The 25,142-nt window shown below is 42.5% G+C and overlaps 1 protein-coding gene across 1 annotated transcript in view; it reads left to right on the top strand.

The window, feature by feature from the left end:
• LOC139444901 (uncharacterized) overlaps positions 1–25,142 on the top strand; it is a 33,738-nt gene extending 8,596 nt beyond the window's left edge. The window contains exons 2-10 of the mRNA XM_071225907.1: positions 5,672–5,857; positions 11,639–11,968; positions 15,214–15,783; positions 16,168–16,386; positions 17,356–17,661; positions 17,803–18,099; positions 19,449–19,548; positions 20,152–20,203; positions 20,739–25,142. Coding sequence (XP_071082008.1) covers positions 5,821–5,857; positions 11,639–11,968; positions 15,214–15,783; positions 16,168–16,386; positions 17,356–17,661; positions 17,803–18,099; positions 19,449–19,548; positions 20,152–20,203; positions 20,739–20,954 — 2,127 coding nt within the window. The 5' untranslated portion in view covers positions 5,672–5,820 and the 3' untranslated portion in view covers positions 20,955–25,142. The remainder of the gene's footprint in view (positions 1–5,671; positions 5,858–11,638; positions 11,969–15,213; positions 15,784–16,167; positions 16,387–17,355; positions 17,662–17,802; positions 18,100–19,448; positions 19,549–20,151; positions 20,204–20,738) is intronic.

Genomic DNA, 25,142 nt, shown 5'->3' with positions numbered 1-25,142 from the left:
TTGATTTATTATCAGATTGCCTTTACTGGACGCCGCCATTTTGTTTGAAGCAAATTGAAGTGATATGAGAGGTGGAATCTGATTGGTTCGTAGGAGGGACATAGAAGGGACATAACTCGTAATACCCACTGGTGGCTGTGCGATCGAGCCTGGAAATTTCCAGCCTAGTTCGGCAAGGATGGAAACTCGACTTTTACAGTCAGTTAACTCTCTTGCCTCGGGGAGATATTACTTTGTATGCAATAACAGCTGTGTATGTGAGGAAATCCTAAAGTCAGTTTTTTTTAATCCTTGTTCGAAATCGCCAAGGAACGGAATCAGAGCAAAGCTGATATTCGAACCCAGTAGGAGATCCTGTTACGTTAAAAGATTCAAGGGTCCTGTGTACAGCGCACATGTCACAAATCAGGTGACGTTAAGCAACGTTGGTCGCGGAGAGGAGTTGGATTGGTGACCGGGTGTTTATGCTTCGGCTCAGCCCTACACTAAAACACATCATGTTATATGTGGTGTACTCTTAGGTAAGCGGCTTTGTTTGAAATATGCTTCTGGTGTTGTAACTGTGAACCTACTAGCGCCTTATAGGCAGTTAGGGTTGTATACTCCCCAGGGTGCTGAGAACGACGTTCGACAGCACACTAATCCCTTGCCCGAGGGTAATATTGGTGTTGCACTATGCACTGTGTGGATTTTGCGTGTTATAAATCTAACGCACAACAAACAGAATAAAACGGAAGATTAATTGTGTAGCATTGTTACTGTAAGGAAACGAACAATACAGTACTATTTCCTATCTACAAAATACTAACCAAATACTTTCGAAACTGAAAGTTGAACTACTGGTTTTAACCGGACCTTACCATAGATGTAATAATAATCATTTATATTATGCTGTGCTGTGCTATGCTATGCTATGCTATGCTATGCTATGCTATGCCATATCATATCATCTTAAATTATATCATTGAATATTCTGTCCCTTTCGACACTAATGTGATTGACAAGATACAAGAAAAACATGGCAAATATGCCGAAGTCGCTTTCGAAATGTCACGCTTGAATCCCAAGTACCAAGTTGTCCGACTCCCCATTGTTCTCGGTGTCTCAGGTTTGGTACCTCAAAATCAGCTGACTACCATTGGGAGAGTACCCGGGTTTGCTACCAGGAATACAGCCCTTTCGACAATGTGGGTAATGCAGAAGGCTGCAGTGTTGGGAAGTCTTCACATTCTCCGAAAAGTTCTCGGTGGGTTCGACCAGACAGCGCTCCCATTCGCTGTCTGGGCTGCGTGTAGAGGGGGCAAAGGCCCTGAGCTGATGATGAGCCTAACCAGCCTGAATGTGCCAGGATCACCCAAACCCTCTTTGCTGCATTATATATTTTAATCTGTAAATAATGATAATCATCATCATAATCATCATAATCACAATCATGTTTATGCATTGAAGCCATAGGAATGTCCTTGACTGAACCTTCGTCATTACGGTGACAACAGTGACGGCTTTTGACACCTTCATTGCTGTTTCACACCACTGTGAAGACAATAGAGTTTCCTTGGCACACCCATCCACGTGCATTGGGTGACAACGAGACGCCGAAAGACGAGCTTGACTTAACAGTTGTGTACGATGATGCAATGACTCATTATTGACCTAAATTGTATTCCTACATAGAACTGACCTGTAACATTCTCAGAGCTTGGAGTGCGATGAACCGTTGTGTCAACGCTACTAGATGGCCATAATTTATATCATATTACACCAAAATGTCTTGAAACATGGAAATCTTTTCAACGAGTATTACAATTGTTGTATCATTCTCTAGCGAAAGCGTTAACTCTGAAACAAGTTACATAAAACCAACATCATACATGGCGTCCGTCACACGCTTTGGTCTTTTATGGCAAATAATACGCCTACCACGTTTATGTTGCTCATGATATCAACCACAGGTTAGCCTGGACCAGATTTGATTCTTTACAGACCCCTGTTAAATACTGTTTTAATCCGGCCGAGCCTGGTGTAAAACAACAAATAAAACATTGCTGTGCTGGCTGAATAATGTAACTAATTATATGCGACTACAATAAACTACGGTTATAACGAACACGTTTATAGCGAACTTATTTTTTTGTCCCGACTATGTGCTGTAGTTATGCTGTATATATGCATATAACGAACCACGACTACAACGAACTAAAATTAGTGGTACCTTTGAGTTCGTTATAACCGTAGTTTACTGTAGTTTACCAGAATTCTTGGATTGTAGACGGAATTTTAATGACGTAATTAATAGAGGAAAAAGTAGGTTTTCGCCAGGAAACTTCCCAAGTCTCTGACGACCCACTTGAAATAAAAGATACTGTCGCAGTCGCTGATTCGCTGGAATTGTTCACGACATTCGAACAAGGAAAATATTTGTTAAGCCCCGTTTAACAGTGCTTTATATTACTTACTTGTTGCCACAGATTAGATAACATACGCTCTGGCAATACCTGTGCACACAGGCAAGGGTCAGGTTTGGATGGACTCGAGTTAACTCGGGTTAGTCGCCTCTTACGACTAGGGGGGCACGAGTGGCCCAGTAGTCTAAGGCGACGCGATTCGCTGTGCAGATTTGCGTCCCTTGGGCACGCCAGAAACGAATGATTGTGGGTTCGAATCCCGGTTCGCCCCGATTATGTTTCTAGGTTTGTCACCACCATACCCGTGCTCGTTGGTTTCACCGAAGTGATAAACGTCTGAGACCTGCATCACTTCGGGCTTTCCTCCCACATTAAGCTGACACTTCTTGATATAACTGGAATACTGTTAAAAGCGGCGTTAAACCCAACTCACTCAATCTTACGACTAGCATACGTCTTCAGCAAACCATGCGTGCCGTGAAAAGCGACTTTGCTTGTCGTAAGTGGCGACTAACGGAATTGGGTGGTCAGGCTCGCTGACTTGGTTTATGCATGTCATCGTATCCCAATTGCTCGGATCGATGCTCATGATGTCAATCACTGGAGTGTCTGGTCCAGACACGATTATTTACAGATCGCCGTCATATAGCTGGGATATTGCTGAGTGCGGCGTTAAACAACAAACAAACAAACATTAACATTAACAAAACTGACAAAGCAGGAGAGAGTATGTTTAGTATGGAAACGAAACCGAAACCGGCTGAACCATGCATTGGTGTATGGAGCCCCACGGTTTCACACCGGAGCCACGCCGTCGTTCATTTGACGTTTCTCAAAATAAATTTAAATAAGTTTAATACTTTTTTATTTACCGTCTTCTTCTCTAGCTGCGTGGTGCATCCTTCAGTTTAGCCCGTTCTGTTATACTACCCAACGTTTGATAAGGATATTATCAGAGTCCAGATTTTGTTCACTTGTTTTGTAACCTGTTAAACATTCCAGTATCCCTATCAATTGTTGAGTATTTCGATACAGTCATTCACAAACAGCAATCTACCAATGCGATTGAAGTCACCTCAAAACAACTCTGACAGGTATAAGGAGCCTAGACTAACATTAAGTCTTTGAAATATTACATTACACAACATTCTCGACTCTAAAATTAAACAAATTATTTTCCCCGATGCTGATTTCATAGACTAATCATTTTGAGAGCATTCCTTTCAGCACAATCTTAAATGTAAATTGGACATATGTAAGTGTCCAAATAAAGTTTCTAAAGCACATTCTCTGATCCCCGTATCAACCAATCTGCCCACAGCAACCGCCACATAGATTCCATCCCTGTATTTATCCCTGTATCCCTGGACAGCAGTCTTGGTTGGGGGGAGGGGGGAGGGGGGAGGGAGAGGGCAGGGCATGGTTGTTTGGTTGGTTGGCTTGTTGTTTAACGCCGCACTCAGTAATATTCCAGCTATATGGCGGCGATCTGTAAATAATCGAGTCTGGACCAGACAATCCAGTGATTAATATCATGAGCATCGATCCACGCAATTGGGACCGATGACATGCATTAACCAAGTCAGCGATCCTGACCACCCGATCCCGTAAGTCGCATTTTACGACAAGCATAGTCACCTTTTACGGCAAGCATGGGTTGCTGAAGACCTATTCTACCCCGGATCTTCACGGGTCTGGGCAGGGCGTGGAAGTATCAGATGTGGAATAGAGCTAAGTAGAGCTGGCTAGACTTGCTTTTGTATACATATCTAGCTTTGTTTTTTTCATAAAATAAATGTATTACACAGTCATGGTGGAGGACTATAAAGAGCCTACCTATTTACACTCCACAACATGTACACAAGACCCGTGAAGATCCGGGGTAGAATAGGTCTTCAGGAACCCATGCTTGCCGTAAAAGGCGACTATGCTTGTCGTAAAAGGTGACTTACGGGATCGGGTGGACGCTGATTTGGTTGATGCATGTCATTTATCTCAATAGTATGGATCGATGCTCATGATGTCAATCACTGGACTGTCTGGTCCAGACTCGATTATTTTACAGACCGCCGTCATATAGCTGGACTATTGCTGAGTGGGCGTTAAACAACAAACAAATAAAACATTACAAAACAACCCTTCTCAATGATCAGGAATGTAACCCTTTTCAGCATTATCTTGTGCATCTCTTTATTTTACTAAGTACGTAACATGAGGAATATGAAACGCATTCAAGCAGCATCAATAGTATGGCCATGACATAAAATAACTATCCCATGCTACAAACACCCATCCGTACCCTCTCTTTGAACCTCATGAGCTTCCTTGTCACTCCATTGTGCCTCCGTATCACATTTTTCTTTCCTTGTGTCACAGCGCAGTGTCCCTGTCTCTGTGTTCAGTCTTCATCAGTGCATCACAATGTTACGGTATATTTGTATTGTACTTAATGTATGTACCAGACTGACATGTAAACGCTGTTTCATATAGTCTTTGTGTGTTTGTTAAATCACACTTTATCCTTATAATGATGAAGTTATTGCATCGTTGTATGACAACGGGGAGGCAGGGGATGCGAAGAAGCCTATATACCGCAGCAGCAATTTGCTGTGCAGAGTTATATCCCTTAGGCGTCCAAGAAACCTCATTGGGTTCGAATCCGCCCTGCATATGGTTGTAGGTGTGTCGGAGCCAGACGCGTGGCCGTCGGCTTCACCAATGTGGTAAATGTCTTAGACCTGCATGCCTTCGGGATTTCCTCCCACATCAAGTTGAAACGCTGTGATATGTCACTGTGAAATATTGTCCAAAACGGCGTTTCACTCATTCACTCTCTATAATATCTTTCCATCGGAAACCTCAGTTTATTCACGATATTACATATGAATAGATTTTGAGAATTATATGTTTGACTCTTCTTGTCTATTCTTCATTCTACTCGCACGGGTGGCCCAGTCGTCTAAGGCGCCGCGATTCGCTGTGCAGAGTTGCGTCACTTGGGCACGCCAGAAACCTATGATTGTGGGTTCGAATCCCGGTTCGCCCCGATTATGTTTCTAGGTTTGTCAGCACCATACCCATGCTCGTGGGTTTCACTGAAGTGGTAAACGTCTGAGACCTGCATCACTTCGGGCTTCCCTCCCACATTAAGCTGACACGCCGTGATACAACTGGAATATTGTTAAAGCTCACTCACTCACTCTACTCTCTGATATGGCTTTAGTGACTTTATCAGTAATTAAGTCCGTATTCATCTTCACTTTCAGACTGCATCACGGACGTGGTGTCCCTGTGTCGCATCTCGCCGCTCACATAGCACATCCTTGACGACAATGGATGTCCGACAGCTAGAGAGCATCTGACGAGGAAAAAAGTCCGACTGTGAACAAGTGATTGTCACCGTTATCATTTAAACATGGATGCGACTTCGTTTTTAACAACGTTATTTATTTGTAAGTATGTTTTTCTAATCACAAAAGCAAACGAACACAATTTTAAGTAAATTGTCAAGTGACTTCGATGTCTCCGTTGTTTCTATTTTCTGTAAGTTGCTTTTAAGATGATTAGTACTTATATACTGCGCATGTATGATGCCATTTGTTAAAGTCAAATGTTTGTGAATCTCAAACAGTTTTAGCTTGAAACGCACTCATTCGTTCGATCATTCTTTCGTTTATTCGTTCGTATATTCGTTCGTTCATTCCTGAGTGAGTGGCCTTAGCGCCGCTTTACCTTTAACCTTAGACGTTTACCACTTTGGGTAAGCCCAGGAACACTGGCGTGTTGTTGACGCGTAACCGGCGAACCGGGATTCGAACCCACGATCATGGGTTTCTGGCGGGTCTAAGAGACGTTATTTGTGACGTGACAAGGCGAATTCTGGCGCCTTTGAAGACTGGGCCTCCTGTCTTCTAATCAACTGTAGACAGTAGTGAGACGCGTCAGGTTTATGGTGCGTTTACAATATGTAGTAAATTTTGCTATGTCCTGAACGTTCCTAGCTGAGCATTGCTTTATAAAACACATCAATGTTGGAAATAATATAGTTATGTATATTCTTGACATCAATATTGTTTTTATTGTGTAATATGAGATGTTAGTTGTTAAGATTGTATAGTGAACGCTATTACCCTTCATAACAAACTTGGGAGCATGGGTGGCCCTGTTATTCGATGGTGATGTATTTGATACGGGTATCATATATGTGTTTAGAACCTTAAGTTTGTTCGTGTTTCGACGACTGTTTTCAGCCTAGTAACGTTTTGATAATGTTTGTAATTGTTAAGTCAAATCCAGTGTTCAAGTGTATACGTTGTTTTGCCCTGCAGTTGAAATTCTCTCGCGTACTAATTAATCCGTTAAAAGTAGGGTTTCGTTCCGCAGTTGGATGCCCAACTCCCGTGCAGATTCAAACATTGTAATGTTTGCCATGTGTAATATCGTGTATTGGTGGGATTGTTAACCCGATGGCAGCCCCCCTTTAAAGCTACAGAACACACACACACACACACACACACACACACACACACACACACACACACACACACACACACACACACACACACACACACACACACACACACACACACACACAGTTTTCTGTTGAAATTACATTTTGATACATATATCAAGACATTACTGGTAATTATTGAATTTCAGATACAGTAACTAGTATCGGGATATATATACGTAGAGCGATTTGGGGCGCTGTAGTGCCTTGTATGCCTCCACAGTAATAATTAATCATGCTAACTGTTTGATTAATATCCATCATAAAATTTGAGTTCATCGGCAAACAAAGTGGTGTTTGAACGGTGTTTGAAAAGATGGTACTTGTTGTTACCCTGTCTGGCGCTCTACATTGATGGGCTAAAGCAACGACTGGTCAGCTCGGCGTGTGTATACTGTGTCTGAGTGGGGTATTCATGTTAAACTACGGCATGGTATCTCAGTGAGCTAGCACTATAAATCGGCATCAGTCCGGACTAGTACAAGCAGCCACACACACATGTGCATTTTAGTGCAATAATCCATTTCACCCCACCTCACCTTCTTACAGGGGGCACGGGTGGTCTAAGGCGCCGCGATTCGGTGTGCAGAGTTGCGTCTCTTGGGCACGCCAGAAACCTATGATTGTGGGTTCGAATCCCGGTTCGCCCCGATCATGTTTCTAGGTTTGTCAGCACCATACCCGTGCTCGTGGGGACTGTTAAAATCGGCGTTAAACCCAACTCACTCACTCACTCACTCACTCACCTTCTTACAATTGCATGATCAAATACATAAGCATGGCTAAAATGAGTTGAAAAGATCAAGATATAATTGAAATATTAGAAAACCCGTGAGCGTGTTGCCCTGTCGCCCATCTGTACAAATCCTTTGAAAATCAGCTGGGTCAAAGACTTGTTCAAATACTATTGGTTTCACCGAAGTCGTAAGCGTCCGAGACCTGCATCGCTTCGGGCTTTCCTCCCACATTAAGCTGACACGCCCTGATATAACTAGAATACTGTTAAAGGCGGCGTTAAACCCAACTCACTCACTCACTCACTCACTGTATGCTGAAAAGATGTGTGGCAATCAGTCTTTGACATTTTGTTGACATGTTGCCTTACCGATAAAATATACATATTCCTTGCCCTGGTAGATATGTTCCTGGTTTACTTGACATGACATCCTGCAGAGTGACAGGTCACAGGAGATAAGCTGCAGGGCAAAATGAAATCTACACTTATGTTTGATTGTGACCCAAAATGAAACAAACAAGAAAAAGTTATTCGATTGCGATGTATTTCATACGGGTTACATAGTTGTGTTTGCAATGTTTCAGCGACTGTCTTCAGCCTAGTAACGTTTTGACAACGTTTTGTTTTTCAAATCCAATTTTCAAGTGTATACGTCCTTTTCCCCAGCTGTTTTTTGAAAGATATCAGAAGGAAATCCTGAAATATAACAATGAAACATACATACAGGATACTGCTACGTCCTATTTATAATTCTTTTGCTTCTGTCCTTTTTTCTTAAAGTATTAGGTATCAAAATGTATATTTTTGATGTGAGTTTCAAGGATGAAAAACCGGTAAGTGATTTTCAACTCGCAAACTTTCTTCAATGTTTTTTTCGGGGGCGCGGGTGGCCCAGTCGCTGTGCAGAGTTGCGTCCCTTGGAAACGCCTGGATCTTAAGATTGTGGGTTCGAATCCCGGTTCGCCCCGATTATGTTTCTAGGTTTGTCAGTACCATACCCGTGCTCGTGGGTTTCACCGAGTGGTAAACATCTGAGACCTGCATTAGTCAGACACTAATGTAACTCACTCCATGTTTGTTTCGCCGTTTAATTTTTTAGATGCTCAGACGATATGCTCAAATAACATTATCCTATGTTACATAGAATCAGTATCGCTACGAATATTTAACCAACTAGCATTGTGTCCAACTGTATCATACTAGCCCTTGTGATTTTGACTAGACTCTCGGATAGCTTTCTTATCGCAGTCTGAAATATCATTGTCGTAAACAATATCAGTTGAATGATTTCATTGTGCAATATTCAGTTGTTGTTTTTTAGTTAAAAACGGTTCTAACTAAGGTTAAGCAGTGCATTTTTATCGTCCTTGTTTTGCTTACAAATTATTACGAACATATTGCAAGTTGCAGGTGTGTTTTTAAGTATGCGTCCCCGTATGTATCGTAACGTTGTGGCATCCGTGTGACGTCCCGATGAGACGCGGTTCGTGCAACGCTTCATGAGAGAAATATCCGTGCTTGTTATATTTATCTGTAAAGGATAACATCTTCATATACCTCTGATTAATTGTACGTAACCAAAATATCAATAAAACCGCCCTCTGGCAAAAAAGTATCCACAAAGGCATTTATCATAACATAAATATTTTCTTCAATTGCGGTATAGTTGTATATCTTTAAAAATCATATGTATACACAAATATATATGCATACGTGATCTGAATTTCAGTCATGGGAATTCCCTGAATAATCGATGATGTCATTAGGAAAACTTCCGTTAAAAGAAAAATGTCTTAACGTGATATTTGTGTCGTAATTAAATAATGTTGCGATAGATTTAAACAGCTTCGGGAATAACAGTCGTAATTGTAATCGTAAAAGACTTGTCTTCGATAAGACAGCTTCGTGAATAGGCCGCCAGCATGACATGACTTGAATATAGCTAAATTGGGAGTAAAGCACAACTCACACACGTACTCATATAAACATGGACAGAGATAGCATTGAGAGTGAGTGAGTGAGTACGGTTTTACGCCGCTTTTAGTAATATTCCAGCAATATCACGGCGGGGGATACCAGAAATGGGCTTCACACATTGTACCCAGTTTAGATATTGTCATTCTGTATCTTCAATATAATTATTCTCACACTCGATTGTTATCAGGGTTCACACAACTATTTTAATGTTATTTGTTTTTGTACATGTTTTCCTTGTATATTAAACTTCCTATTCCGACTAACTGACGCTGTGCCCACGGAACTAGGAACAAGAGCTGAGCGTATCTGCACATATACACTTGCATCAGTATAAAGTAGAATGGTCATTGTGGTGATGGATATATGTGTCCCTATTCATCCCCGTGATCCGAGTTAGAATCCGGGTTAGAACCCGGAACCCAGTCTTATTAGTTCGTCGTATGAGGCGATTCGATCCCACGACCAGCGGATCCCGGGAAATTAGCTACACGATGTAGCAGAGGGGTTGGGGGAGTTCTTATTGACATTGGCATTCTCTGATCCAAAAGTACACCATCAGCGACTCCTGGTGCGATTAAGGGTCGTAACTATACACAGCGAGTTGTGTCGACCTCTGACACTGCAGACAATATCACCACAGATAGAATTGACGATAAAGTATGTCACCCAACCCAACCCAACCAAACCAAACCAAACCAAACCACCCCACCCCACCCCACCCCACCCCACCCCACCCCACCCCACCCCACCCCACCCCACCCAAACCAAACCAAACCAAACAACACAACACAAACCCAACCAATTCAGACCACATAACACAGACCACACCACACCACACCCCACCCCACCCCACCCCACCCCACCCCACCCCACCCCACCCCACCCCACCCCACCCCACCCAAACCAAACCAAACCAAACAACACAACACAAACCCAACCAATTCAGACCACACCACACCACACCACACCACACCACACCACACCACACCACACCACACCACACAACACAACACCACACAAACCAAACCACACCACACCACACCACACCACACCACACCACACCACACCACACCACACCACACCACACAAACCAAACCACGCAACAGAACACAACACTTACCACACCACACCACAACACACCACACCACACCACACAACACCACACCACACCACACAACACAACACATCCTTCCCTATTGTCGCCAGACAATGAAGAAAAGACAAACACAATGATTGAGCTTTCCTGTAAAAGGAAATAAAAGTTAAAAAGGATTAAGTAGTTCTTCAAACATCTTGAACTTATTGAGTTTATTCACAAACACACCAATAATGGTGATCACGAGTAAGCTGGATTTTACGTCGCTTTAACATTTTTCAGTAACATCGGAACTTGTGGACACACTCAAGTACAACTGTAGAACATGTCCCTGTCTGGAAGGAAGGTGTTTTCAGATAAAACTGTCAACAGCTCCCCACTGTCCATATCAACACAACACAATTATTCTGAGTAAACAAACCTGGGACAAAGACAGTATTGTATTGCTTGAAAAAATCTACAATATGATACAAATGATCTACAGTCTGATGGGACTCGTGAAGATCCGGGGTAGAATAGATCTTCAGCAACCCATTCTTGCCATAAAAGGCGACTATGCTTGTCGTAAGAGGCAACTAATGGGATCGGGTGGTCAGCTCGCTGACTTGGTTGATGCATGTCATCGTATCCCAATTGGATCGATGCTCATGATGTCAATCACTGGATTGTCTGGTCCAGATTTGATTATTTTCAGACCGCTGTCATATAGCTGGAATATTGCTGAGTGCGGCTTTAAACAACAAACAAACCGACCTACAAACTGTCTGGCTAACTATGACGGGCCCCACCGTTCTCTAACTGAATTGATTTATATTCATGTAAATGTTAGACTGCTCTAGATTAAAGACGCGAGTGTACCTCTGTGCAGGTATTTCCGTTTTAAGTATTAAGAATTAATTGTTTTATTTCTTCAGTGTTGGTGTCGTCGTGTTCCACATTGTCATCAACGACAAGTGAGCCATCAACATCTTCAACAACAGCCCAAACAACACCATCCAGCCCGACAACCAGCCCGACAACCTCCACGACACCAACCACTACCACTGCACAGACAACAACTCTGACAACAACCCAAACGACGGCTACACCAACGACTACACCTACACCTACAACTACAACTACAGCTACGACTACAATCACAACCACGGCAACACCTTCAACAACGTCGCCTACGACGTCTCCTACCACGCTGAAAAGCACACTATTGACGACGATTGCCCAAACAGCTACAAGCAAAGATTCGGGTAAGATTAATGCATGATAATGCATCAACCCGACAATTACCAACTACCCATATGTCTCGGTGGTCGGTTGCTTGAGTTTGCAGAGTTAATGTCAATCAGCATACAGTTGCAAATATGTTAAGTTTTCAATGAATTGCTTGTACATGTAGTATCGCGGTCGTCCTGTGACAGTGACGCGGTACTTTGTGGTACTGTAGGTCCACAGTCGTAACGCAGCAGGTTTAGTCAGTATCGCGGTTGTTCTACTATAGTAACGCAGCAGGTTTAGCCAGTATCGCGGTAGTTCTACTATAGTAACGCGGTAGGTTTAGCCAGTATCGCGGTAGTTCTACTATAGTAACGCAGCAGGTTTAGTCAGTATCGCGGTAGTTCTACTATAGTAACGCAGCAGGTTTAGCCAGTATCGCGGGAGTTCTACTATAGTAACGCAGCAGGTTTAGTCAGTATCGCGGTAGTTTTACTATAGTAACGCAGCAGGTTTAGCCAGTATCGCGGTAGTTCTACTATAGTAACGCAGCAGGTTTAGTCAGCATCGCGGTAGTTCTACTAAAGTTACGTGGTAGGTTTGGCCAGTATCGCGGTAGTGCTACTATAGTTACAGGGTAGGTTTGGCCAGTATCGCGGTAGTTCTACTATAGTTACAGGGTAGGTTTGGCCAGTATCGCGGTTGTCCTACTATAGTTACAGGGTAGGTTTGGCAAGTATCGCGGTAGTTCTACTATAGTTACGGGGTAGGTTTAGCCAGTATCGCGGTAGTTCTACTATAGTAACGCAGCAGGTTTAGTCAGCATCGCGGTAGTTCTACTAAAGTTACGTGGTAGGTTTGGCAAGTATCGCGGTAGTTCTACTATAGTTACGGGGTAGGTTTAGCCAGTATCGCGGTAGTTCTACTATAGTTACAGGGTAGGTTTGGCCAGTATCGCGGTTGTTCTACTATAGTAACGCAGCAGGTTTAGTCAGCATCGCGGTAGTTCTACTAAAGTTACGTGGTAGGTTTGGCAAGTATCGCGGTAGTTCTACTATAGTTACGGGGTAGGTTTAGCCAGTATCGCGGTAGTTCTACTATAGTTACAGGGTAGGTTTGGCCAGTATCGCGGTTGTCCTACTATAGTTACAGGGTAGGTTTGGCCAGTATCGCGGTAGTGCTACTATAGTTACGGGGTAGGTTTGGCCAGTATTGCGGTAGTTCTACTATAGTTACAGGGTAGGTTTGGCCAGTATCGCGGTAGTTCTACTATAGTTACAGGGTAGGTTTGGCCAGTATCGCGGTTGTTCTACTATAGTTACAGGGTAGGTTTGGCAAGTATCGCGGTAGTTCTACTATAGTTACGCGGTAGGTTTAGCCAGTATCGCGGTAGTTCTACTATAGTTACGTGGTAGTTTTGGCAAGTATCGCTTTAGTTCTACTACAGATACGGGGTAGGTTTGGCCAGTATCGCGGTAGTTCTACTATAGTTACGCGGTAGCTTTGGCCAGTATCGCGGTAGTGCTACTATAGTTACACGGTAGCTTTGGCCAGTATTGCGGTAGTTCTACTATAGTTACACGGTAGCTTTGGCCAGTATCGCGGTAGTTCTACTATAGTTACACGGTAGCTTTGGCCAGTATCGCGGTAGTTCTACTATAGTTACACGGTAGGTTTGGCCAGTATCGCGGTAGTTCTACTATAGTTACGGGGTAGGTTTAGCCAGTATCACGGTAGTTCTACTATAGTTACGGGGTAGCTTTGGCCAGTATCGCGGTAGTTCTACTATAGTTACACGGTAGCTTTGGCTAGTATCGCGGTAGTTCTACTACAGATACGGGGTAGGTTTGGCCAGTATTGCGGTAGTTCTACTATAGTTTCACGGTAGTTTTGGCCAGTATTGCGCTAGTTCTATTATAGTAACGCGGTGGTTTTGGCCAGTATCGAAAACGTTTTGGCAGTATCTTGCTGGTACTGTGACAAGTAACGCGATCTTTGTCTGTGTGGTTATAACTCAGTTGAATTATTCAATCATGATTACGCGGTGGTTAGTGGTAGTAGGCGGTAGTTCTGCAATAGTACCACGGTATACCGCGATAAAGTAACGGTACAACTGCGGTACCATTGCAGAAGTACTGCGGTGCCTCCACACATGAACCGACACACATGCAAATAGGTGAGCAGTAGTGTCTGAGTCTTGTGAAATTTCAGTTATTCAGAATTGTTTGTTTGTTTGATGTTTTACGCCGCACTCAGCAATATTCCCGCTGTATGACGTCGGCCTGTAAATAATCGAGTCTGGACCAGACAATCCAGTGACTGATAATGTTGACAAGGGTCCACGCCGTCGGGGTACGGTGACAAACCATCCACCTCATCACCGAGCCTGACAACCCGATCCTTTTGGTCTCCTCTCCAATTTTGCTGAGAGTCACTCCCACCCGGACTCCCCGCGGGGTTTATCCAGAATTATACATGATAGATGCATATATAGAGAGCACTCGTGTGGACCACAAACATCGTGACATATAGTTGAATAACCGCCTTTTATTCCTGATCACAGATCAACTGATTAATCACACTCAGTGATATTACAAACGCTGGACATAACAATGAGCCCATGTCCCAAAGCATAATTAGAATGCGTGTACATATATGACTTGAAAGGCAAGCAAAACAGTACTACTACTACTTTCCACTCCATGTTAAAGGTATGGATCCTGCCATATGGCTTAGTTACTTTACACTGAAACCCTGAAGCAAATCTGTATATCATACATTGAAGCAAACAGGTACATATACTTACTGAAATTATAATGCTATATTATGACTATTTTATTCCTTGTCATTGTTCTTACTCCAACCAAACACCTTACCTACAGACCATCTCATCTATATGCATCGCGAAAAAGGTTAAGTACAATTCCTTTGTTTGTTCATCTATCTTTTGGGGTCACGGGTGACCCTGTGCAGAGTAGCGTTTCCTTGTGCACGCCAGAAACCTATGATCATGGGTTTGAATCCCGGTTTGTTCCGATTATGTTTCTAGGTTTGTCAGCACCTCATCCGTGCTCGTGGGTTTCACCAAAGTTGTAAAGGTTTTGGACCTGCATCATTTCGGGTTTTCCAACAACGTGAAGCTGACACGCCGAGGTATAACTGGAATATTGTTCAAAGCGGCGTTAAAACCCAACTCACTAACTCCATGTCCATTGTCACGATACGCATGTGTTCCGTAACAGGTTAATGACAGCATGTACAGTACATTCTACGTTTACAGCATCAACATCAACATCTACCATTCAATCGACGATTTCAACCGCTCAGGTTTCTTCAAGCCAGACTCTGTTTTCAGCATCTAGCACAGCGATGCCTACATCTCCATCAACTCCACCAACATCTAGTGTCTCTGGTAGTACACCTGCAGGTGATAACACCCAGTCCACGTCTCCAGTGACAACACAAACGCCATCAATGAGTTCACCAACGCAATCAGCGAGCGCCGTAACTGCATCATTTCCTTCTTCTTCAGCAACTTCTAGTGTGACAACAAAAACTGTCACATCCACCGAATCTCTTTCCTCATCCTTCGTAACAACAAGCTCAATAATACAAACTACAAGTCCTCCAGCAAGCACCACAAACAACGTTGACACCTCCACGAGCCCCGCGGGTGGTACGACCGCGTCTACAGATGAAATAGCCACAAGCAGAACTAGTATTGGTTCCACGTCTTCTGGACCCCAATCGAGTAATACACCAGCCACCCTATCAATGACACCTCATGTTTCACCAGCAAGCAGTACAAGCAGTAGTGGGACCCCTACAGCTACCAGCAGCACCACCAACAGTGGGGTGACTTCACCTCTACGAAGTACGAGCAGTACAAGCAGTAGTACGACCCCTACAGCTACCAGCAGCACCACCAACAGTGGGGTGACTTCACCTCTACGAAGTACGAGCAGTACAAGCAGTAGTGGGACCCCTACAGCTGCCAGCAGCACCATCAACAGTGGGGTGACTTCACCTCTACGAAGTACGAGCAGTACAAGCAGTAGTACGACCCCTACAGCTACCAGCAGCACCACCAACAGTGGGGGGACTTCACCTCTACGAAGTACGAGCAGTACAAGCAGTAGTACGACCCCTACAGCCACCAGCAGCACCACCAACAGTGGGGTGACTTCACCTCTACGAAGTACAAGCAGTACAAGCAGTAGTACAACCCCTACAGCTGCCAGCAGCACCACCAACAGTGGGGGGACTTCAACGGCTGCCGGCACCATGACGTCCCCAACTCTATCCTCCTGGGGAACATCATCCATTGCCTCATCTACTGCAGCTCAACCAGTGTCCACAGGAAGATCTTCAGATAACCTTGACCACACTAGTCGGTCAGTTATATCCACAACTCTGCACAGCACGGAGGGGAGGACTGATAGGAACTCTGGAGGTTGGAGCAGTCACGGGTCTATGTCACAACACTTGTTCATGTTGCAGCACGTGCCTTTGTCACAGCATGTGTTTCAGTTGCAGTCAGTTGTTGGTGTCTCGTCTCGAAGCCTCAACACGTCTCTAACTCGCGACACGTGTCTACACAGCTTCCTCTATCGTTACCCCACCCTTCCTATTCTCTCTGACTACGATGTCGTCATGTCATTGTCGTTTGCCTGGGTGAATTAAAAGAATCCAGTGTGCTTAATCGTACAAAACACGCTCCTACTATCATGTTAATGTGCTTGTATCATATGCATTGCCTATCACACTTGCTTTAATAAAAGGGGGCACGGGTGGCCAAGTCGTCTAAGGCGCCGCGATTCGTTGTGCAAAGTTGAGTCCCTTGGGCACGCCAGAAACCTATGATTGTGGGTTCGAATCCCGGTTCGCCCCTATTATGTTTCTAGGTTTGTCAGCACCATACCCGTGCTCGTGGGTTTCACCAACGTCTGAGACCTGCATCACTTCGGGCTTTCCTCTCACATTAAGCTGACACGCCGCGATATAACTGGAATACTGTTAAAAGCGGTGTTAAACCAAACCCACTCACACTCACTCGCTTTAATAAAACAATCTGCTAGATTCATATGTTACCCAAGTAATACAATGTCATTTGTAACACTGTTTTTAGGCTGATTATGTTGACATATATCGGAAAACATAACCGTTTGTGTTGATATGTACGGTTGTAAGCGTTAGAATTATTTCATCACCTCATTAATGATTAACATGGATACGAAATAAATTAGATATATTCATCATGTGAAGAAAGTTCTCCGTTCTATTTCAGTGAACCTGACAGTTTCATCAATGTATACTATTGATTATAAAACACCCCTTTGTTTCTTTATCCCAGCATCTTGTCACATTTCAGGGAAATCAGAGAGTACGGTATCTGCATCAGTTTCTTCTCCTTCTTCTTCAGCTTCTAGTGTGACAACAAAACCGATTACGAGCACCGAGTCTCTTCCCCCATCCTCCGTAACAACAGGCTCAACAACACTAACCGTAGGATCTCCAACAAACGCCATAAACAACGTCGACATGTCCACAAGCCTCACGGGTGGTACGATCGCCACTACAGGTGGAATAGACACACCCACAACAAGTATTGTTGGACATCAACCGAGTATCACACCAACCACCCAATCAACAGTGGCAGCTAATACTTCACCTGGAGGTAGTACAAGCAGTAGTACGACCCCTACAGCTACCAGCAGCACCACCAACAGTCGGGGGACTTCACCTGTACGAAGTACGAGCAGTATAAGCAGTAGTACGATCCCTACAGCTGCCAGCAGCACCACCAACAGTGGGGGGACTTCACCTCTACGAAGTACGAGCAGTACAAGCAGTAGTACGACCCCTACAGCTGCCAGCAGCACCACCAACAGTGGGGGGACTTCACCTCTACGAAGTACGAGCAGTACAAGCAGTAGTACGATCCCTACAGCTGCCAGCAGCACCACCAACAGTGGGGGGACTTCAACGGCTGCCGGCACCATGACATCCCCAACTCTATCCTCCAGGGGAACATCATCGATTGCCTCATCTACTACAGCTCAACCAGTGTCCACAGGAAAATCTTCAGATAACCCTGACCACACTAGTCGGTTAGTTACATCAACAACTCCGGACGCCATAGAGGGGACTGACAAGAGTCTTGGAGGTTGGAGCAATCGAGTGTCCATGTCACAACACGTCTCTATATCATAACACGTATCTAAGCTCCACCACGTGTGTAACTCGCGACACGTGTCTGTACAGCTTCCCCTGTCGTTCCCACCCTTCCTATTCTCCCTGACCATGATGTCGTCCTTTGACTAATGTTTGCACGGATTAAAGGAGTTTCCACAGTTCTTAATCGAACAAAACGCGCTCCTACCATCACGGTTGAACTTTCTTGATGCCTTCAACACGTTTTATGTGCATGTTTCATTTGCATTGCCTGTCACATCTGCATTAAATAAAACAATATTCCAGTTTCACAAATCATCCAAATTATACACTGTTGTTTGCTTTATTTGTTTGTTTTTTCTAATTATGTTGACAGTATATATTTGAAGTTGTAATCGTCTGTATTTATATGTAAATTTGTAAATGTTAGAACTAATTTATCAGCATTTTAAAATTTGACATGAATATGAATTAAAATTAACAGTTTCATTGGGTAAAATTGGGTACCATTCTATTATAATACACCTACAGTCGCATTACTTTGTACTATTATGCAACACCCCTTTGTCTCTTTGCCCCAGCATTATGTCACCCTGCAAGGAATCATGCTTGACCTATGACTTCTTTATCATTGGTGCATATATCTGTTTCAAGTGCAGTTACGCCTTTGATTGATAACCTGACTCAGCTTTATATTTTTGGTTTGTTGCGCCAACTCTTTCTGTGTTACCATTGCAAGGACGCGTGTCCAGATGTGTCGCGCTTTTATGATTGTAACTCTATTCTTTCTCAATAACCTCGGATACACCATTAGGTCTCATTTAATTCGTAATATTTATTGATATCAAAAGTACATTTAACGCTCATTAACGTGTATACAGATATCACCTTAAGTGTATATATTTGGATTTGTAATTTGTGCTTCGTCAGCGAATCTGTCACATGTAATTCGATGTACTAGCATGGTTGGAAAAATAAGAAAAAGTGACATGATGTTTTATTTATTTTTTATTTTGTTGTTTGTTTTTATTCTTACTACCTTTAAAAACAATTTCTGTTTAAACTGTATTTATTAATAACTCTCTTTTAAAAACTAAGTGTTCGTGGAAAGTGTTAAATTAAAATAAAGTAAGCAGGTCATTAAAATACTTTTATCTCGTTCGTTTTTCTGTATAATTGTAGATCTGAATGTTCATATTCAAACCTTGCTAAATGAAATCAGATCGAGATTTTAATTCATAGTTTATTTCTACTGGCAACGTATTATTGTTGTTTTAACATGTGAGTGTATCAATGTAAAACAGAGACCCGTTTATTCATTTGTCTGCATTTCTGCTTCAGATTTGAAGGCCGAGAATAACACTCTGAAGATAGTTGTCGGGATTCTGGCAGCAGTGATTGGCTTGGAGATCATCATCGCTGGCATATACTGCATCCTGAGGTAATGCTTGCACGTGTTGAAATACTGCATCCTGATGTAATACTTGCACGTGTTCATATATTGCATCCTGATGTAATACTTGCACTAGTTCATATATTGCATCCTGATGTTTTACTTGCACGTGTTCATATATTGCATCCTGAGGTAATACTTTCACGTGTTCATATATTGCATCCTGAGGTAATACTTGCACGTGTTCAAATACTGCACCCTGAAGTAATGCTTTCACGTGTTCATCTATTGCATTCTGATGTAATACTTTCACGTGTTCATATATTGCATCCTGAGGTAATACTTTCACATGTTCATGCATTACATCCCTAGGACTTAACCCAAAGTTAACGTGTCGTCTTAGTTTCAACATCAGTAAATGCGCTGTCGTGTGAAATGACTTGATTTATACGATCTGTACTGCGAGTGCTGCCGGTAAGGCACGACAGGCTTACCCTCTTCGTGCCACCTTGTGTCATCACTGATTTTCAGTGATCCATTTATTTCATTCTCAACGCCCAGTGAAATCTGTTTTGATAGACAATCGAGATTTGTTATTCTCTGGTGTTTTATATTTACGATATATTCGGGTGGGTTTTTTTCTATTTTCAGAAGGAGACGGCGCCGCCCGCCATTTATAGGCGGAGACGAGGAGGAGCCAGCCGTGAGTTTAGAGGAAATTTTATTCTTTGGTTCATGGAATGTCGAGTTATCCGTTTTGCGAGACAAGCGTAGGGGCGTTATGTGGCTAATAGGTGAAAGCGTTCCCCCGTCACACCACACACCGAAATTCCATTTCTTCCCCAAAAGATTACAACGTATGATCCCTATTATGTGTTATTATAGTACTATAAGTATCTCACGTCGCCGATGATATGGCTGTAATAAAATGCGTGATAGAGTCTACAAACATTCACAGTTCAAGACCCGTGAAGATCCGGGTTAGAATAGGTCTTCAGCAACCCATGCTTGCCGTAGGAGGCGAAAAACGGGATCGGGTGGTCAGACGCGCTGACTTGGTTGATACATGTCATCGTATCCCAATTGCCTATATCGATGTTCATGATATTAATCACTGGATTGCCTAGTCCATACTAAAGTATTTACATACCGCCGTCGTATAGCCTGACTACCGCTGAGTGCGGAATTAAACAACAAAAAACATCACAATAACCATAATACGTTACTTTCTTCGACAGTTGCGCCATGAGATGCGCCCGTACTTCCGTCCAGCGAGCAGTTACGACCTGGGGAACACCCCTACTCGGAGAGTGTCCACCGCGTCCAGCGAGTCCGAGCCCATGACGGCCAAGTCCAACAAGGGGACCCCGCAGATGTTTACTTTCAGTAACGGAAATGACGCCAACCCGAAGGACAAACCATTGAAGGAGATCAACGAAAATGAAGAAATGTAGACAAACCCTAGTATCCAAGAACGCCAACATAACAATCCGAACATACCGTACGGTATATGCGCCATACTGTATAATGGGACCATACGTTGTCTTGCATTTCTCTTACATGTTCTTTGAGTGCTTAAAACAATTATGTGGAATCATGAACCTTGACAGCAGCGGCGAGTCGTTGCTGTGATGCTTCAAACAGCGCGAGTGGGACTGTTCCTTAGATAAACGGAGAGACAGCGTGCAATGAGTCACAGGTATTCAGTGCTGAGGAAAAATGTTTTCGTTACGTTCGGGATCACTCGTAACATTTCGTTTAGTTGACGGAAAAAAACGAATGATAACGAATGAAACTCGGTAGTAATCGTTGCTCATTCTAGACAAATCCGTGACGTTCAAGGGTATTGGTGACAATTGGTGTTTAATCGGTCGTTGAGTGGACGCAGTACACAGGTGTGTCGTTTATCAGCGTGGCAAAGACTCGTACGACGGAGAAGCATATGATAATGATAGGAAGAGGAAAGGAGGTTTTCGTTGGGATACGATATCTGAGATATGACCCCATTGTGTGGGTTATCCGAACAGTCACACCCGAAACATCACTGATGTAACAGTTTTGATATCACATGAAGATTGACATCCTATCTGGAATGATCGTTACTTGCATTATAAGGGGGAACCCTACGCTCAGTATTTCACCGCCATTGTCCGTAGTCATCAAACACAACTTCTGCTTTAAAATATGCATGATTGATAAAGATTTATGTATTTTTCATGTTTTATGTATGCGTACGTAGACAAAAGGTTTCGACGAAGTCAAATCTGATCAATATGATCTTCTTTATTATTTTTCTATATGTAGTAAGGAAGATCACGTTTGACGTCGTAGTTTTACTTTATTTTATATACATACATGCACGCACGCACACACACACACACACACACACACACACACACACACACACACACACACACACACACACACACACACACACACATACATACATACATAATTATCTGTTTTTTAAACAGAAATTTATGAAATTGACCACAATGGATTATATGATTTCAGTAGAGTAAAATACGAATCATACTTTATGTACAAAATGTTAAAATGTGTACGTCGAAAGTAGTGAAAACTACGTCTCGTAAAATTATGCTGACTTGTAAGATATGAAATCAACGTTTTGAGTGTAAAACACTTGCGAGAGATAACAGTAACTATGTATTTGGTGCTGTTTGACATGCATGTCCGCTTTTTTGTCCTTGATTGATTGATTCTCAGCAGGCGTATATTGATTTCAGAGAGGCTGTCCAGCTCTCTAGTTTTCACATATTTCATGGCAAAACTGACACAATTTCAGTATCTAATAACGGCTATTTTTGTACTTATAAATTTATTTTTTTTAAATCATGAACAACATTTATTTGATGAGAAACAAATGTTATTGTTGCCCCAGTTTCGTTCAATAAAAACGCTTGACATCGCTTTAGTTGCTTTCGATGCGGAGGTCTACCCTGCGTGTATTTAAGGATTTACGGTAAATGTACATCTGACCGCTTCTGCTATGTTATATGTTTTATGATTAGTTGGGCACGACCAATGAGCCATCTTACACTGTAAGGTAGAAGGAAAACGTTTTCGTCATGGATTCGCGATATACCTGGCAAGTGGATGGTCGAATGTAGCTAATATGTCTGATTGTTTTTAAAAAACTGTTTAAATGAAACTGTGAGTTTTAAAAACATTTAAAAAATGCCCGTGCATAATAAAGATTCTACATTCCATGAAACCTGATCGCCTTATGAAATAATTTGGATTTGTGCGTGAAGCGGCCTGTAAATCACAACTGTTTCTTACTTCGCCAATATGTTTGCTATTCAGCCTGTGTGTATCTATTTACACGGCCTGTCATACATTACACATGTCCTGGATTTTTTAATGCAATTCCATGACCAAAACGGCAACACTTCCTAAAATTTTGTGCACGTGTAACACATGAACTGATGCTGACTTGCTATAAATATACTATAATACTATACTACTCAAAAACAATTTCAAGAAATCTGTATATGACTATAGTTATTCTGTCATGCTATCACAGATTAATTATTTGATAGGCATTACTTAGAAGTTGACGGATGACAAAGTAGACACAATTTATGGATTACGACTTCTTTAATTACAGTAAAGGCGACGTTTCGGTATGGATTTCTTATACCGTTATCAAGCAAGACAACGGTATAAGAATCGGTATCATATCTATACCGAAATGCCGCCAGTAATTAAAGAAGTTATCATCCATAAATTGTGTCTTCTTTGTTATCATACATTTATTATGGATATATGAAAAAAACGGGTCTTCTTTAACTTCTTTTGAGTAGAATACAAGTATATAGTATGTTGTGCACGAGTGACCTTATCTCAATAAAATCGATCTAATTATCAGTCTTACGGTTTACTCATGACTACACATTTCATGGCGCGATACGACCTAATTACAACAACAAACAAAAGGCAACCCGTCTTGCCACGTGACCTCAATGAATTATGAGGTCTGGTGGAGTGTTTTGTCCTTGAACTTGTTGTTAATACAAGTAGGTCATCGTCAAGGACGCACGGTTAAGTTGAACAAACTTTGACCTACATTAGATATTTTCGGGTTCGATTAACGGTTGATGGGCAATGTTTTAGAAGGTTATCAGGTTTCTTTTGTCCTTGAACCTGTTGTTAATACAAGTAGGTCATTGTCAAGGACGCACGGTTAAGTTGAACAGACTTTGACCTAGATTAGATATTTTCGGTTTTCGATTAACGGTTGATGGGCAATGTTTTAGAAGGTTATCAGGTGTGTTAAAAAGAACAGAGTTCCGTCACTGGTTTAAATGGTCCAGACATGATTATATACAGTCCGCCGTGACATGGAATATGGATCACTGCAACGTTAAAGAATACTTATTCTTTCATGTCGGGGATACCGGTTATTAAAAACACTGGACAATAAAAATCATTTAAACATTCCAAAGAATCCTTCAATGTTTAAACAAATATTCTTCGTTTGCATGCCTTGTTCAAATGTTAATGGGTAAGGAGGGATCATTTTGTTTATTAATATAATTTCGGTTACACCATTACACATACCACAGGACCTCTTTTGCCCACGTCTTCAGCAACCCATGCTAGCCGTAAAAGGTGACTATGCCTGTCGTAAAAGGCGACTAACGGGATCGGGTGGTCAGGCTCGCTGACTTGGTTGATGCATGTCATCGATCCCAATTGCGTGGATCGATGCTCGTGATGTCAATCACTGGATTGTCAGGTCCAGACTCGATTATTTACAGACCGGCGTCATATAGCTGGAATCGTGCTGACTGCGGCGTTAAACAACAAACCAACCAACCAACCAACCAAATATTTTGCCCACGCCCCTTGCTGCTCCAATTATGAAAAGACGGGTCCGAGGTCATTGCCCCTGACAATCTGACGCACTGTGGATGGTATGGTGTGTAACATCGTTTAAAAACATAAAAACACAAATATTTGGGCCGGATCATGAGAGATAAGAAATGCATTTTAACAAGCCTTATGTATGTTTCTATCTCGAAGGCGGTATGTATATTATTGTCGGCTGGTATAGTTGGGTTGAAACAGTTTGTTTGAACATTGGATAAAAGAGAAAGGTAAAAAGAAACCCTCTCAACCAACTGATTATGTCTCGGGGGTACAACGAATACTGTTTTGTGCATGGTTGATCTCGCAGGTACTCGCACAATCCTAACTCTGTTAAAGTGAGTGAGTATGGTTTTACGCCGCTTTTAGCAATATTCCCGCAATATCACGGCGGGGGACACCTGGGCTTCACACATTGTACCCATGTCGGGAATCGAACCCGGGTCTTCGGCGTGACGAGCTAACGCTTTAAGCACTAGGCTACCCGACCGCCCCTAACTCTGTTAAAGCCAAAGGATAAGATTGAATGATTTATAGTAAAGTAATCGATCTTAAACGTTGTGATACACGTATGTTAACACGGTCAATATGTATAAGTTAATCAGTGCCCAAATGGTAACAGCTCAATTGTTATTTTCTATCATTTGTGTTTTTTTCTATGTGATACACGTATGTTAACACGGTCAATATGTATAAATTAATCAGTGCCCAATGGTAACAGCTCAATTGTTATTTTCTACCATTTGTGT

This window comes from Haliotis cracherodii, unplaced genomic scaffold, assembly GCF_022045235.1.
Source record: "Haliotis cracherodii isolate W230 unplaced genomic scaffold, xgHalCrac1.p SCAF_6, whole genome shotgun sequence".
In the NCBI taxonomy this organism is placed as follows: Eukaryota; Metazoa; Mollusca; class Gastropoda; order Lepetellida; family Haliotidae; genus Haliotis; species Haliotis cracherodii.
The sequence above is the reverse complement of the archived record's forward strand: the minus strand, read 5'-3'. Positions and strand labels throughout refer to the sequence as shown.